This window comes from Neofelis nebulosa, chromosome 16, assembly GCF_028018385.1.
Source record: "Neofelis nebulosa isolate mNeoNeb1 chromosome 16, mNeoNeb1.pri, whole genome shotgun sequence".
NCBI lineage: Eukaryota > Metazoa > Chordata > Mammalia > Carnivora > Felidae > Neofelis > Neofelis nebulosa.
This window is the reverse complement of record NC_080797.1, coordinates 48,076,683-48,093,882: the sequence shown is the minus strand read 5'-3', so window position 1 is coordinate 48,093,882 and position 17,200 is coordinate 48,076,683. Positions and strand designations below refer to the sequence as shown.

At 41.0% G+C, this 17,200-nt stretch overlaps 2 protein-coding genes across 2 annotated transcripts in view; both read right to left on the bottom strand.

Moving 5' to 3' along the window:
* Positions 1–1,258, bottom strand: part of GDPD1 (glycerophosphodiester phosphodiesterase domain containing 1) — a 50,292-nt gene extending 49,034 nt beyond the window's left edge. The window contains exon 1 of the mRNA XM_058703403.1: positions 995–1,258. Within this exon, the coding sequence (XP_058559386.1) occupies positions 995–1,136 (142 nt within the window). The 5' untranslated portion in view covers positions 1,137–1,258. The remainder of the gene's footprint in view (positions 1–994) is intronic.
* A 7,734-nt stretch (positions 1,259–8,992) lies between these two features.
* SMG8 (SMG8 nonsense mediated mRNA decay factor) lies at positions 8,993–16,261 on the bottom strand. Its single transcript, XM_058703512.1, has 4 exons — positions 14,479–16,261; positions 13,577–13,722; positions 11,228–12,100; positions 8,993–10,798 (listed from the first exon to the last, which is right to left on the bottom strand). The coding sequence occupies exons 1-4, from the start codon at positions 16,235–16,237 to the stop codon at positions 10,601–10,603; spliced, it is 2,976 nt and encodes a 991-aa protein (XP_058559495.1). The 5' UTR covers positions 16,238–16,261; the 3' UTR covers positions 8,993–10,600.
* Between the last annotated feature and the right edge of the window lie 939 nt (positions 16,262–17,200).

The following is a 17,200-nucleotide window of genomic DNA, read 5'->3' as shown; positions in this document are numbered from 1 at the left end:
TAACAGTTAAAATTAATTGACTTAATCCAATTTCACAACATTTTACACATCATGCTTGAAATGAAATAAAGACACATTATTCTACAATAACGAAGAAGCAAAGATTTGGCCTGCTGTTTGGTAAACTACAGGGTGGACTATCTAGGCTCCTTTGTAAGATACTTTTCCAAGAAACAACTTCTTTTTCTTTAAACAAATACAGTCCTATCATAAACGACATCATCTTTTCGTCTTTAGGAAATCCAGGTGTCATTGCTGAGGTGCAGGGTGGGGCTAAAAAAAAACAAACCAAAAACAAACCCAAAACTGGTGGAAGGCTTGCAGCCTTGGGAACCAGGATGCTCCAGTTTCTGTCCCAGTCCAGCCCAAGCTCGAATTGTGACCTTGGGAAGTGTCCCCAGGTCAGTGACTCGGTTTCCCTCTTTTCTTAATTATCAGTGCTCTGAGACGGGGGTAGGGGTGGGACCAGCCCCAAGCACTGCAGACAACTGGCTGCAGCACGGTCCAGGTTCACGCAGTTCCTCAAACCTTGAAGCATGTCGTCCCGGATCTCCCTACAAGCTCAGCCACTGGTTCCGCTCAGAGCAGTCCATTCAGGTGCCCCAGCTGGGTACCCCTGGCTCTGCCCGGCGCTCCCCCCACCCTCCTGGTGCCTCGCTGATAGGAAGGAACCTTGCGATCATCCTTCCATCTGCCGAGAAACGCTCCATCTGCCCTTATTTCTCACCCTAGTCCTTCCTCCTTCACAGAATCCCTGACACCGCTGCACTCGAGAGATCTCCCACCTTGGTCTAAAGACCCCTTATCTTTCCTCAGACCTCCCCGTCACATCGCCTTCATCTCCAGAAAACCCTCTTTCACACACCCCATTCTTCCTCAAACTCTCACGTATTTCCACCCGCCTGCCTTTTGCGGAGCTCCAAAGGACCCTAAGCTCTAGTGGGGAAAAGAGCCTCCCCCACCTCCGCCATCGGGATCTGGGGACCCCTCTCACCTCCACGGTGAGAGATGTGTTTACTGAGGAATCGCTGCTTCTTTCTCGGGTGCAGCAAGGTCGGGTATTTGAGCAACAAGAATGAGGTCACCAAGTACCCTCCTAGGGTGGAGAGAAGGTAAAAAGCCGCGGTGGACGACATTTCAGCCACCGTGTGGGAAGTCTCCCACCTCCGGGCCCTCTGAACTCCGCTGCGGCGGTCGCAACGGCTGCGGCGACGGCGGCAGCTGCTCGAGGTCTGCTCGCCCCCAGCCGGTGCCAGCGGTGCAGCGCACTTGTAGGCGCCAGCCCTCCACGCAGGCGCAGCCGGACCCCAGCGCCTGAGCAACAAAGGGGCTGCGGTACGCAGGCGCGCTCCGGCTGCTGGGTAGGAGCCTGCAGAGTCCGGTAGTGAGTATTTGTCACCTAGTCCTGTGGTAGACCCAGAGCACTTCAGAAAAGCTCCAAACTGAGGCGAAAGCTTGGAAACCTGCCAGTGTCTTTGCCATCACTCATGCCGAAAAGGCTAGTCAAAGATAGCCTTCAGGAAGGCCTGACATAATTAGAAAATACGCATCAAAAAAGGAAAGTTTCCAGGACACATCTTAGCCCCTACTCTAGGAAGTGCAAAGAACTGTTACCAATGAAGGAGTTAAAGCTTGCTAAAATACATAATAAACTCACCTATTTATCTAGCCGAGATAGAGCTTTCCCTATTGTCACACTTACATAAGACGTACTAGTTTATCAGTCAAATATTTGAGGGACAGACTCTTCTCTCATTTCACTGAATATGCAGTCCCCATGCTTTATACAGGATAGGCAGTCAAGAAATATTTGTTGACTTGCAAGTCTATTCACAATAAGACAATGTTGACAAGGTTATAGGTTATTACTTAAAAGTTTTACAAAGACAGGAAACTCAATTCCAGAAGGCCCAACTAGTTTTCCTCTCACCCATACTTCCAGGTTTATATAAGGAAAATGTGGGACAAAGGTCGGTGGCCTCATGCCGGAGGGCAGTGAAGGTCAAGTTGATCCCAGTCTTAGAGTCAATCCTGGGTGGGGTCTAGTTGACTCAGAACTGTAGCTGAAAAAGATTTCTGCATCAGTTTACCACCACACTAGTCTATTCCTTTTTTTTTTTTTTTAACTTTTTAAAATACTTATTTTTGAGAGAGAGAGTGAGACAGGGTGAGCTGGGGAGAGCCAGAGAGGGAGACACAGAATCGGAAGCAGTCTCCAGGCTCTGAGCTGTAAGCACAGAGCCTGTCGAGGGGCTCGAACCACGAACCTTGAGAACATGACCTGAGCCGAAAGTCAGAGGCTTAACCGACTGAGCCACCTAGGCGCCCCTATTTCTTGATGTAATATCAAAATATCCTGAGACGTGATAAAGCCTTTATGGAAAAAAAAGAACTAAGTATAAAAATTTCCAAATATAACCACACTTTTTAAGTTAAAACATTTTAGGGGTGCCTGGGTTGAGCTCAGTTGGTTGAGCTTCTGACTCCTGGCTTCGGCTCAGGTCATGATCTCGGGGTTTCATGGGTTTGGGCCACGCATCCGGCTCCGCACTGACAGTATGGAGCCTGCTTAGGATTCTCTGTCTCCCTCTCTTTCTGCCCCTCCTTTCCCACTATACATATAATTAAAACACTTTAAGGAAATTCATGAGTTGCAAAATACTGCCTTGTTAAGAATTAAGGGGAGTACTTAGGGCTGCCAAATTCTATCCTACAGAGAATATACACTGGTTGCATATATATATTTGCATATCTCACCTGAAAGCAACTTTTCTCTAAATTCGATTATTACTATTTTTGATGAGTATAGACCCATGTATATGATAAACATTTTCTGGAAAAAATATGTAACTAAGAATATTTAACCTTCAAGTATAGAGTTACCTATGGCTTAGTAGCTAGAGCTCTGGACTTAAAACCCATATACATAGCTATACCATTTGCAAGCTGAGTGACTTTGGGCATAGCTGACTGACTTTGGGCATATTATTTAGTTTAAGCCTCAGTATCTACATCTGTAAAATGAGGATAGTAGTATCTAACTTCACAGGGGCATTTTGAGGATCTAATGAAGTAAAATGAAAGCACTGAAAGTATCCTGTGTAAGTAAAGCATTATGTCAGAAGTAAAAATAGTTTTCTCTAAAATATTACCAAAAAACTTAGGAAAAGTACATAGAAATATCAAAATAAGTAGCCAAGCAGGACCACATATACTTCATTGGAGGCCCAAGAAAATTAAAATTAATTAAAGAACAGGCAAGCCATAATAATAGAAAAACCTCTTTTCAAAAAAAATTGCACGTGGGGCGCCTGGGTGGCGCAGTCGGTTAAGCGTCCAACTTCAGCCAGGTCACGATCTCGCGGTCGTGAGTTCGAGCACCGCGTCAGGCTCTGGGCTGATGGCTCAGAGCCTGGAGCCTGTTTCCGATTCTGTGTCTCCCTCTCTCTCTGCCCCTCCCCCGTTCATGCTCTGTCTCTCTCTGTCCCAAAAATAAAAAAAAAATTAAAAAATTAAAAAAAAAAAATTGCACCAATATGACCAGAGATGTCTTTCAGGATAAAGGAGTCAAATTTACAAGAGACACCAAAGTTAATAAGCTTTATTTAAATCAAGAATGGAAGGGGTGCCTGGATGGCTCAGTTGGTTAAATGTCTGACTCTTGATTTCAACTTGGGATTTTCTCTGTCCCTCTCTCTCTGCCCCTCTCCCTTGCTCTCTCTCTCACTCAAAATAATTAAATAAACTTAAAAAAAAAAGAATGGAAATTAGTACAATCAGTTGTCATAGGGGAGAAAGTGTTAAAAAATAAAGCATATCAGAAATCGCTGACCTGTTTCATCATAAAGAAAAAACTGATGTCTGTAGAGGTTAAGTAGTTTGCCTAAGACTACACACCTAGTGACTGACGTTATAAAGGTCACCAATCTTAATTCACTTCAAGGGATTGGTTGGAGAAGATAGTATTGATCTTCTGAAAAATAAAAGATTAATGAATGATTCCTTAGGTTGTCATTTCAATCCCATCTCCAATTGCACTGCCCAAATCATTAGTGCACTAGATAGCAGATGCAATTGCCTAGGAATATATATCACTGGGATCAGAAGGCATTTACCCGAGTTCTGAAGGAACCCATAAATTACGTTGTGATACTATTTAAAATAAGAAAACTGGTGATTACATTGGTAGACTGCCGTCAAGATTCCCAGCTATGACAATGGGAATGTGATACTAGGCTAGAACATGGTTCAACTTTCTGTAGGGCAATTTAGCAATATGTATCAAAATGCAAAATGTGTATATCCCTTGCCCCAACAAGCCAAGGCCTAACAGTTTATTCTGCAAAGAAAGCTTCACAAGTATTATTAAACAGGGTATGAATGCATCATGATGTTCCATCATTGTTTGTAGGAGCCCTAAGTCAGAAAGAACCTAAATATCAAATAATAAAAGACAGACTGTAAATCATTTGGGAAAATGATGCAGCCATTAATGACATACTTTCATTTATTGACAGGAAAAATGGCTGCCACATGTTGTTGAGTGAAAAAAAGTACATTACAAAAGAAGATGTACTCTGCAATTATTTAAAATTGAATACATATTTGCATGTGCATAAATGCATAGAGATGTCTAGAAGGATATTCACTAAAATGTTGCAAGTGGTTGACAGAGTACTAGCAGAGCAACAGAATTTCAAGTAATTTATTCTTACCTTTAAACATTTTTAAAATAAGGGATATAGTGACTGCATACTGGTTTTACAAAAACATCTAAGATATATTCAAAAACAAAACAAAAAACAATGTTTTAAATGGGATTATAAATTAGGTAGTCTTACTTTTATATTGAGAAAACAGCTGGGATAAAATCAAAGATAAAAATCACTGAAAATTCAAGTACTGTACATATAACTTAGTAGGAAAAAGGGAGTAATAATCAACTGTTGTAACATAGTCCTCTAAGAGTGGAATAAAAAGGAAGCATAGGATATAATTTACACCTTAGAAATTTGTCTTATACCTATTCAAGTAGAAAATGATTTTTAGGGTGCCTGGGTGGCTCAGTTGGTTGAGCTTCCAGCTCTTGATTTTGGCTCAGGTCATGATCTCAGGGTTCATGGGATTGAGCCCTGGGTCAGGCTGATAGCACAGAGTCTGCTTGGGATTCTCTCTCTCCCTCTCTCTGCCCCTCCCTCATGCTTTCTGTCTCTCAAAATAAATAAACACTAAAATAAGTAAATAAATGAATAAACCACAGAAAGATACAAGAGGAAAGGTACAAATCAAGTCTACAAAACTGCTATACATCATGGTGCTTACTGCAGTGTTTTGCAGGCACTAGGCACTGTTTACCTGATTATAAAAGGTAGGACTAAAACTAACCAAAATTTATTCACTATCTCCAAAACTATTAGAATTATGGTATACCTTTAAAAAGTAAATTCAAGATAAATTATAGTTATTATCAACAATATTTATGTGCCAGAGCACCTGGGTGGCTCAGTCAGTTGAGCGTCAGACTTCAGTTCAGGTCATGATCTCACCGCTTATGGGTTTGAGCCCCCTGTTCAGGCTCTGTGCAGACAGCTGGGAGCCTGGAGCCTGCTTTGGATCTGTGTCTCCTTCTCTCTCTGCCCCTCCCCCACTCACACTCTGTCTCTCTCTCAAAAATAAACATTTAAAAAAATTTATGTATGTGCCCCTCTATTACTCTTCAGAAATACCCATTGTGATAATAATTATCTTTTTCATTTTAGAGAAAACAATACTCAAGAATTAAGTAAATTGTCCAGGTTTCTTAAGTGGTGGATTTTTTCTTTCTTTTTCTTTTTCTTTTTTTTTTTTTTTTTTTTTTGCTTCAATTTAGTATAGTACTATTTTATACAGGAGAAAATCTGGAACAAAAGATGGTATAATATAAAGACTCAGGGGGCGCCTGGGTGGCTCAGTTGGTTAAGTGTCCAACTTCAGCTCAGGTCATGATCTCATGGTCCATGGGTTCGAGCCCCGCATCAGGGTCTGTGCTGACAGCTCAGAGCCTGGAGCCTGCTTCGGATTCTGTATGTGTCTCTCTCTGCTCCTCCACTGCTCACACTGTCTCTCTCTTTCTCTCAAAAATAAATAAACATTAAAAAATTTTAAAGATTCAGTACAGTTTTAAACCTTTTTTTTTTTTTTAACGTTTTATTTATGAGACAGGAAGAGACAGAGCATGAACAGGGGAGGGTCAGAGAGAGGGAGACACAGAATCTGAAACGGGCTCCAGGCTCTGAGCTGTCAGCACAGAGCCTGACGCGGGGCTCGAACTCCCGGACCGTGAGATCATGACCTGAGCCGAAGTCGGCTGCTTAACCGACTGAGCCACCCAGGCGCCCCTCAGTACAGTTTTAGACAGAATCAAGATTCATAGTCTTAAAAGAAACTACGAAGCTTTGGTGGTATCATGCCAAATGTTTTTCTGACATTGAAAACTCACCCATTCATATGTCTTAAGACCAGAGTCATATATTCAGTTGGAGGAACTGGCAGTTTTCATTCTTATATTTTTTTGAAAAGGAAGAGCACAGCTTTAAAATTAGAGTTCTCAATTTAAATTCTGACTTTGCTACTCCCTAGGTATGTGACCTTCAACAAATTATTTAACCACTTCAACCTTCAATTTCTTGGTCTATAAAATAGGGGTAATATTTATCTTGCAATATTTTGAGGATTAGAGGCAATGTAGACAAAACGTGTAGTAATATTCTAACAAGTGGATATTCATAAATAGCTATTATTATTGTGTGCCATTCAATAAAGAGTAGCTATTTTATTCTTGTAAATCAGGCTTTCCTAGTCCCACTTTTCTAATTTCTTTGTTTTACTTTTTCTTGGAACTTGTTTGCTTTTCAACTAAGATACAGATTTCCTGTTTAAGTAGTACAGAGGAACCTAACTTTAATCCAACATGTGAAGCCATTTTAAAAAATCAGAATAACATAATACACATGACAGAAAGATTTATATTAGTTCTTTAAATAATAAGCACTCCTTGAATAAGATATAATTTACTTCCTAAAATTCTATGCAACTTTTCATAGGCACATCACAGGATATCCTGTGAAGTCCCTCCTGACCTAGTGATTCTTTAAAAAAAAACCAAAACCAAAACCAAAACCAAAACAATTTAGGGGCACCTGGGTGGTTCAGCTGGTTAAGTGTGCGACTTTGGCTCAGGTCATGATCTCTGGTTTGTGGGTTCCAGCCCCACGGCAGGCTCTGTGCTGACAGCTAGGAGCCTGGAGCCTGCTTCAGATTCGTTGTGTGTGTCTCTCTCTCAAAAATAAAATAAACATTAAAAAATTTTTTCAAAAATCAATTTCAGGGCAACTGGGTGGCTCAGTTGTTTAAGTATCTGACTCCAGCTCAGGTCATGATCTTGCCATCTGTGAGTTCGAGCCCCCCTGACACTTGTGTCAGGCTCTGTGCTGAGAGCTCAGAGCCTGGAGCCTGCTTCAGATTGTCTCCCTTTCTTCTGCCCCTCCCCGACTCGAGCTTTCTTTCTCTCTTTCAAAAACATTAAAAAATTTTTTTAAAAATCAAAAAATTTGAAACATCTGCTTATATCTCCATAAAAAAAGAAACAACTGCTAAGCAAAGGACAATGCAAGAGCTGCTACAGAAGAAACATAATTTCTTTAATAAAATCATCATTTTTGAAGTTTGCTGACTAAGGTTTGTATCAGTAATGAGAAAAGCAGTAAGCGATACAAACTGCATAGTCCACATTTCTCTAATGCAACACTCTATGAGCCAATTTATGGATAAAAACAAACCTGCAGAAGTTCTGCAACTGTTTTTTAAGCAGGCTATAAATAGAAATAGCATACAAAGTTTGTTTCAGAAGTTCAAATTAGGGTGGCTTCTGCAATCAAAAATCATTAAGGAAAATCACTAATTTAAGCAGGAATATAAAGTTTTTCCATATAGAATGACATCAAAGAAACAAAGGAAAGAAAAGGCAAGAGTTTGCTCTTTTGACACCTAATTTTTCTTACAAACTTTGTTACGGTTTCTTTAATCTACCAGTTTATACAACTTGTTATTCAAGTCTTAGATGCTACTAAAAAAACAAAACAATTATTAATATAGGTCCTACAGAGCAATCTAGTTATATTTCCAAATGCAGTAGCCTATTTAATAAAACCAACCAAGAACCATGCTTACTACAAAAGCAATTGTGATTGTTAAAACTGATATACAAGGAATTATAAATTAAAAGGATGAAAAATAAAGATGGGATGCAAGAAAAATGTAGCTTAATTTTCATATTGGCTCACATTCTCCTTTAAAAAAATTTTTTTTAATGTTATTTTTTTGAGAGACAGAGCGTGAGAGGAGGAGGGGCAGAGAGAGAGACACAGTATCTGAAGCTGACTTCAGTCTCTGAGCTGTCAGCACAGACCACAAAAATCATGACCTGAGTCAAAGTCAGATGCTTAACCGACTGGGCCACCCTCACAGACTCCTTCTCTTAATTGAACTATAATAAAATGGGCATAAAAATACCTTTTATTAAGTCACAGTTCTAAATTGGCTATTACAGGTGCGCCTGGGTGGCGCAGTCGGTTAAGCGTCCGACTTCAGCCAGGTCACGATCTCGCGGTCCGTGAGTTCGAGCCCCGCGTCAGGCTCTGGGCTGATGGCTCGGAGCCTGGAGACTGTTTCCGATTCTGTGTCTCCCTCTCTCTCTGCCCCTCCCCCGTTCATGCTCTGTCTCTCTCTGTCCCAAAAATAAACGTTGAAAAAAAATTTTTTTTAAATAAATAAATAAATTGGCTATTACATTTTCTCCCCTAACATCAAAATCTAAATAACTGCTTTACGTTGGTAGCAAGATGTATTAAGCAAATGCTGTATTTCATACGTATTGAGACTAAAATCTCCAATTCTTTTTACCCAGTATTTCAAAATCAGTGTTTCCAGGAAAATATAATAAATTACACTACAATTTTGGTGTGTTCACTTATTCCGTGTATTTATTTAATTGGTGATAAATTAGCATCATGTTGACGCTGGTGAAAGTTAACCATAGATTGATAGGCTCTCTATCATTTAGTGGTTGTTTCACAAATAGAAATTCTTACAGGGTAACTTTTTATTTAAAAAAAAAATTTTTTTTAACGTTTATTTATGAGACAGAGAGAGACAGAGCATGAACGGCGGAGGGTCAGAGAGAGGGAGACACAGAATCCGAAACAGGCTCCAGGCTCTGAGCTGTCAGCACAGAGCCTGACGCGGGGCTCGAACTCACAGGCTGTGAGATCATGACCTGAGCCGAAGTCGGCCACCCAACGGACTGAGCCACCCAGGCGCTCCCAGGGTAACTTTTTAAAGGGTAAAGTGTGTATTAATATTTTGGATTAAAAAGTTTTACTTCAGGTGCACCTGGCTCAGTTGGTAGAGTAAGCAATTCTGATCTCGGGGTTGTGAGTTCAAGCCCCACGCTGTGTGTAGAGATTACTTTAAAAAAAAAAAAAAAAGGCCTTAGTGCGCCTGAGTAGCTCAGTTGGTTAAGCAGCCAACTCTTGGTTTCAGCTCACATCATGATCTGATGTTTTGTGGGTTCAAGCCCCATATCAGGCTCCAAGCTGGCAGCATAGAGTCTGTTTGGGATTCTCTCTCTCTCCTCCTCTCTTTCTTTTGCTCTCACTCTTGCTCTCTCAAAATAAATAAATAAACTTAAAAAAATAATAAAGCCTTAAAAAAAAAGTATTAGTTCAGATAGCATTCCTTTAAAATATGCTGTCGCATCAGTCCAGGAATAAAATGGCAAAAACAAAACAATTTGACTCAGGTACCAGAATTGTGAGCCAAACAACAGGGCTTTTTTTGCAATTAATCCTCATACTTTTGCCAGATAACCTACTGGATCATCTTGTTTTGAAAATAATTTCAGAAGCAGCATCTTAAGGAAAATCCCAGCTAAAACATCATTTTTTTAACCAAAACAAAATTTTGGTTCAACATGATTAGGCAACATTCAGTTATGATAGAAACATGTTTTATTGTGGACAGTGAAACAGAAACAAAAAAAAACCCCAAAGGTATCAACCAGATATTTATGTCCTTTTCTGCAAGAACCAATGTTTATTAAGAAGGTACAGGCCCGTTTACAATAAATATCAATAACATCATGAAAGAGTGGAACTATTGTATCAATACTGAACTCCTGTAACCAAAGCACATTCTGTATTTAAGGAAACACAGCATACACGTACCAAAACAAAAACAAAGAAACAAAATGAAAAAAAAAACAAACCCATACACAGCAAAATCAAACATCAGCCTTAAAATGGAACCAGCTATAGGGGCACCTGCGTGGCTCAGTCAGTTGAGCATCGACTTCGGCTCAGCTCATGATCTCATGGGTTGGGTTCAAGGCCCATGTCAGGCTCTGTGTTGACTCAGAGCCTGGAGCCTGCTTCAGATTCTGTGTCTCCCTCTCTCTCTGCCCTCCCCTCCCCACACTGTCTGTCTCTCCTTCAAAAATAAATAAACATCAGAAAAAAAATTTTTTTTAATTAAAAAAAAAAAGATGGAACTGGCTATAAAACACTTATTGTGTTACTGCTTTAAGAACTCCACGGAGCACCTTGTAACTCATTAACTGCACATTTTCCTTAGGAGGGAAACAAGGTCCTCTCTCAGTCACATATGCATAAGGAAATCTCAAAACCCAGAGGCCATCTGGTGGAAGAGTGATTTCTTGTTTTTCTGGGTAGAATACTGGACATGGTGGTGGGCCTGGTTGAACCTGAAAAGTAAAGGCAATATACTTATTTTTGCATTTTTCATTAAGAAATACCTGAAAGATAAGTGCTTAAACAAACAGTAAGTTCTAAGAGCATATAAGATTAAGTAGGTAATAGGTAAACTAATCATATCCAAAATTACATTATTGAGTCTCAAATATTATCCTATTTTTCTACAGATTTTTCTTTTTTTTTTTCTATAGATTTTTAACTTCAAGTTCTGCCTTTGAACTAAACAATGTGAATTGATGGTGTGAACTGAGAAATACACCCGCAATTTATTTTTCAAGAACTAGATTAGGTATAAAAGGTATTTAAGATTAAGACCTGTTTAATGAAATATTAGATATTATCCTGCACTTTTTAAAAAACAATCAAAACAAGCATGAGCATTTTTTTGTCTGAAAACAGAAAAGGGTCATATTTCTTACCTGGGGCATTAGTATTATCTGCAAAGGAGCATCAGGAACTACAACAAAAAGCCTCATAAGTTGAGCATAATGTGGTTTTAGCCCTCTACCCTGAGATGATGACAGAATATATAAGGGCATATCACTATTCAGGGCTTTTAAAGCGGACTCCTTTGGCCCACTTCCCATTACTTTCATTACTTTGTCAGGTCCTGAACACATAAACCTCCGACCTCTAGAGTCTTCATATTCAAAGCCCACAAATGCTCGAGCTATGTCATCTCTCCGTCTTCCTCTTCCCATTACTACTGCACTTCTCTTTCCAGGAATAGCTTTATTTGGAGCAGGCCAAGAATTTGTGTCTAAGTCTCCTTCATCTTCAGCTCTAGTCCTGATGACAATGTCCCAAGGCATAAGATAGTTTGTTCCTGGAATGAAGCCTTGTTGGTCTAAACCTGTATGAAAGTTATAAGACTTAGCAGGGCCTAATTTAACCAATGACCAGCTGGAGAATTTGGGTAGTAGACCTTTAGGGCAATTTGAATGCAGCATGCCTGGGAGATACTCAACTGTGGATGCCTGTCTATCAACCAAGTTTGGTCTCTTCTCAGTTTTTACTTCTCCTTGACCATGAACTTCTGGATTATCTCCTCCTGCTTGTGGATCAGCTGGATAGGTACCTAAACTATCTGTGGACTGGCCTAAACTCAAAGCTAAACTCAGGCTTGTGCTCTCTCCTTGGGTTTGAGGTTCTTTTTCTTTAAGTTTATCAGCATCTGCATCTGGAGGGGCAGGAGAAGATTCATTTTTGGCAGGAGCAGGATCTGGAGTACTTGGTTCAAATACTGGGAAATTGATATGATCCAATTTTCCACAACATTTTTCTTCCAGAAGCTATGGAGGAAGAAACAAAACAAAACAACTCTGTGACCTTTTCATTTAAAATAACAGATTCTTGGGGCGCCTGGGTGGCTTGGTCGGTTAAGCGTCTGACTTCGGCTCAGGTCATGATCTCACGGTCCGTGAGTTCGAGCCCCGCGTCGGGCTCTGTGCTGACAGCTCAGAGCCTGGAGCCTGTTTCAGATTCTGTGTCTCCCTCTCTCTCTGCTCCTCCCCTGTTCATGCTCTGTCTCTCTCTGTCTCAAAAATAAATAAACGTTAAAAAAAAAATAACAGATTCTTCACTCTAAAAAGATTAACAATTAATGGGTAGATTAACAATTAATGGGTAAGGGGTGCCTAGGTGGCTCAGTCGGTTAAGCGTCTGGCTTCGGCTCAGGTCACAATCTCACCATTTGTGAGTCCGAGCCCCGCGTCAGGCTCTGTGCTGATGGCTCAGAGCCTGGAGCCTGCTTCAGATTCTGTGTCTTCCTCTCTCTCTGCCCTTCCCCTGCTCATGCTCTGTCCCTGTCTCTCTCAAAAATAAATAAACATTAAAAAAAAAAAATTAGGGGCGCCTGGGTGGCGCAGTCGGTTAAGCGTCCGACTTCAGCCAGGTCACGATCTCGCGGTCTGTGGGTTCGAGCCCCGCGTCAGGCTCTGGGCTGATGGCTCGGAGCCTGGAGCCTGTTTCCGATTCTGTGTCTCCCTCTCTCTCTGCCCCTCCCCCGTTCATGCTCTGTCTCTCTCTGTCCCAAAAATAAATAAAAAACGTTGGGAAAAAAAAAAAAATTAATGGGTAAGCAAATAAGTTCATATAAAGAACTTTCCCTTGTCTATATATCACACTCAAGTCACATTTACTTTTCTAGATTTTTTTCTAACATTAAAATAAAAATGTTTATTTATTTGAGGAGCCTGGATTGCTCAGTCAGTTAAGCGTCTGACTCTTGGTTTTGGCTCAGGTCATGATTCCACAGTTGGTGAGATCGAGCAGCTGCATTGGGCTCTGTGCTGAAAGCACGGAACCTGCTTAGGATTCTTTCTCCCCCCTCTCTCTGCTTCTCCCCCCACTCATGCTCTCTCCCTCAAAATAAATAAACTTAAAAAACTTTTTTTAATTAAAATTTTTAAAAATGTTTATTTATTTATTTTGAGAGGGAGAGAGCGAGTGTGAGTGGGGGAGAGGCAGAGAGAGAGGAGAGAGAGGATCCTAAGCAGGCTCAACTCTGCCAGCGTAGACCCTGTTGTGGGGCTTGATCTCATAAACCATGGGATCATGACCTGAGCCGAAATCAAGAGTCAGATGCTTAAATGAGAGAGCCTCCCAGGTGCCCCTACTTTTCTAACTATTTTGCTTCTGAAAATATGTACTTTTACTTAGATGGTAGTTAAAAAAAAAAAAAGAAAGGAAGGAAGGAAGGAAGGAAGGAAGGAAGGAAGGAAGGAAGAGAGAAAAAAAGGGAGGAAGACGAAAAAATCAGAGTCTACCTGATAAAAGTCATAGTTAGCTGCCTTGATATCAAAGGGATCATCTCGAGGTGCTTGTTTCCTTCCACAGTTACAGGCACCGGTAGATCGAGCTCGGCTGTTGTGATACAGCACAGGAGGATTTCTATCAGCCTCTGGTTTTTCTCCTGGAAAACATAACACTTACTGTTAATTTCACACACACAATGCAGAGTCAAAGTTATTTTATATTCTATTGCATCTAACCCCAAAATTTCTCCAAACAGTACTTTAGAAATGAGAAGAGATTACAAAAACAAACAAACACCAAAAACACAAAACCTTGAGTATATACACAACAGAAGAAGCACTGAAAATTCTTAAAATGATATACATTTTCAATCTAAAGTTTTAGATGTTTAGGGTTTCTTTTCTTTCTTTTTTTCTTTTAGATGTTTAGGGGTTCTAAGTACATTTTATCATCATCATGGTGACCTTACATTTTCAATGAATTCATTTTAGTTCAACAAAAACTCCAAAACAAAAATGTTAATATGAAATTTCTGAAACTTTATATTCTTTAATAATTCTAATTTAATAATCCTCTATGGATCATCCTTTAAATACAAGAAAATAATTAGCAGTCATAGTTGTTATTTTTTTTACAACAGGAGAGAAAACTTAAATTTGATTCAACTAAATTTCTGTGGGGCTTTTTATAATTATCAATACATAATGAAAAGCCTCTCTTAAAACAAGAATAAACGGCACCTGGCTGGCTCAGTCAATAGAGTATGCGACTCTTCATCTTGGGGTTGTGTGTTTGAGCCCCACATTAGGCATAGAGATTACTTACAAAAATAAATAATAATAATAATCTTTAAAAAAAAGAATAAAAACACAGCTCAGTTTTGATTTCAAAATGCTGAGAAAATTTTAGCTACCTGATTTAGGTAATGAGTGAAACTTATGTACACAGTGTTGATCAGTTAAACTCCTTTCCTCACACAGCTGATGGCCATTGCTCCAAAACTTGTAGCAGTCCTCATGTAACTGCATGGCATACTTGTGAAAGGCTGGACCCCTAGCATGTTGACTGTATACTCGAAGAGCCTGGGCAAGCTGATTCTTATGGACAGTCATTGTGTAGTTATGAGGCAAGTTTGACTGATAGGCACTATGGGCCATGGGTAAAGCTTTTTGGCACCGGTTTTCTGAGAATTTGGTGTCAATATCCAAAAACCCTTCCAAGACTTTAATACTGCTTAAAATCTTAGATGTTAGCTCCCCAGTGGGAGATCCCAGGTCCTCCTCTTTCCCATCTATAGCTACTTCATACAGTTTTGAAGCTGCTGAGATCCACTTCTGATAAGTGGGAAGTTCAAAATGGGAAGGCTGTGGGTTCCTGCCCACACTGTCATCAAAACCTTTCTTGCTTAGGACTAATTCCACATGCTGCCATAGAAACTCCCGAAGAGTGAAATCCACTAGCTGCCCTGAAGAACTGGAACTGCTGCTGTCAATGTGGAAAGAAAGCTGCTGTCGGCTATGCTGCCTCATCACCTGGTATCGCCTGGGCCCAGAAAGGGGTGCAGGCACCAGCAAAGATTCTGGGTCCTTCACAGTACAATGACTCCTAAGTTGGTCCAGCAACATGCCTACTGGGTCCTCCTCTTGGCTTCCGGGAACTATGTACACAAAAGCTTGGTTGGCAGGCACAGTAAAGAGGCAATTGATACTCTGATTAGTTAAGACACGACTCTTCCTAAAGATTCTATAGATCTGGTCCTCCAGGGCATGCTGCAGTCTCCTTTTGGGAGAATGTTTCTTGGGCTTGTCTGGATGAGTTGGGTCTTGGCTCCGAGGGGGTTCCACTTTGAGGGCTCCATTGAGTTGAAAGAGGAAAAGGAGTCTAGGAGGGCAAGGTCGGCAGTTTAGTTTCCAGTCTTTGCCAACTGGACAATCCTTAATGGCTGTTTTGAGGAGGGGCAGTACCTTCTGTCTCAGTCCATCAAGGGCTCTGAATACTCGATCATACGTGATGTCAAAAGAACAAGTGGGATGGACCAGAAGCAGGATGTGACAAACGGAGAAAAGGTAAAGGAGACTGAGACACTGCAGCTTCTCTTGATGCTTCCAGAACTCGTGCGCTTCTGCATGAGGTAAAGAGAGGCCACCTCCAGCTTCCCCACTCTGAAGGGCACGACAAGCCCGCAGAAGCTGGGAATTGTCACAGATGGAAGTGAGAAGAAGATAAAGAACTTTGCTTTCTTGATTGTAATAGGCCTGCAGAAGGCTGTAGTCCTGGGAGCCTGGCTCGGTTCGGTTCCCTTCAGTGGCCGCTACACCTCCCCGAACTGAATCCCCCGCCCCAGCCCCAGCGTCTCCGGCTCCACCAGCCTCCCCGACGGCGCCAGCCTCGGTCCTGATTCCAGGCCCTGAGTCCCCAGGATCTTGGTGGCGAAAGAGGGGAAAGACCTGTCGGTCGCAAACCGTATTCACAAGTGAGAACTTCTCGGAATTCAGTCGCAGAGCCGTCTTGCCGAAGATTCCTACCACGCAGATCTCATCCTCTCGCCAAGGAGGCTCGGGTCCACCAGCCACGCTCCCTCCGCCCTCGGTAGGGGACCCCTCGGGACTTTCAGAGCCGGTCCAGGATGAAGCGCCCATTAGAAGCTCTCGCAAGCTGACAGGACCCGCCATGGTGCAGAGACTTCTTTGGACTCTTTCCGGTCCGCCCTGAAAACCTAACCGGCTTTCGTCCAACTTTAAAATCCCTCCTCCGCTTCTTCAGTTCCTGCTTTCCTCTCATTTTTAGGTTCCGCACCTCGCTCATCCTCTCCTGGTTTTTGCGGTTTTCTCTATTCATCTACCACGGTTTAAGATTTTCCTCAACCGGGGACTGTAGGAATTGAGAGATTAAAAAAAAAAAAGTGGAAACAGCTGGTTTGCATTTCAAGGAGTACAAAAACACCGCAAAAGAAGCTTGTCAAGTGACTTGCAAAAATGGAAAAATGGTTCAATTTAAGCTCTAAAATCTTGATAGAGAAGGTGTAGTCTTCAGGACGAAGGGGGAGTTAGTTAGAAATGCAGAATCTCAGGCTCCAATCCAGACCTACCGAATCAGAGCATGCATTTCAACGAAATGCTAACGAATAGTTTCACTGCCCTAAAAATCCTCTGTGTGCCACCTATTCATTCTAACTTTCTCCAGCCCCTAGCAACCATTGATATTTTTACTGCCTTTTCTGCAGTGTCATATAGTTGGAATCATACAGTATATAACCTTTTCAGATTGGCTTCTTTCACTTAGTAATATGCATTTAAGTTTCCTCCATGTCTTTTCATGCTTTGATAGCTCATTTCTCTTTAGTGTTGAATAATATTCTGTTACCTAGGTGGACCACGGTTTATTTATCCATTTGCATACTAGAATACATCTTAATTGCTTCCAAGTTTTGGAAAATATTAATAAAGCTGCTACAAACATCTATGTGCAGGTTTTGGGTAGATATCCTTTGTATTTTCTTTTAAAGATTTTTTATTTTTAAGTAATCTCCACACCCAATATGAGGCTTGAACTCACAATTCTGAGATCAAGAGTTGCACGCTCTACTAGCTGAGCTAGCCAGGTGCCTCCCTCTTTATTTTTTAAAATTAAATTTT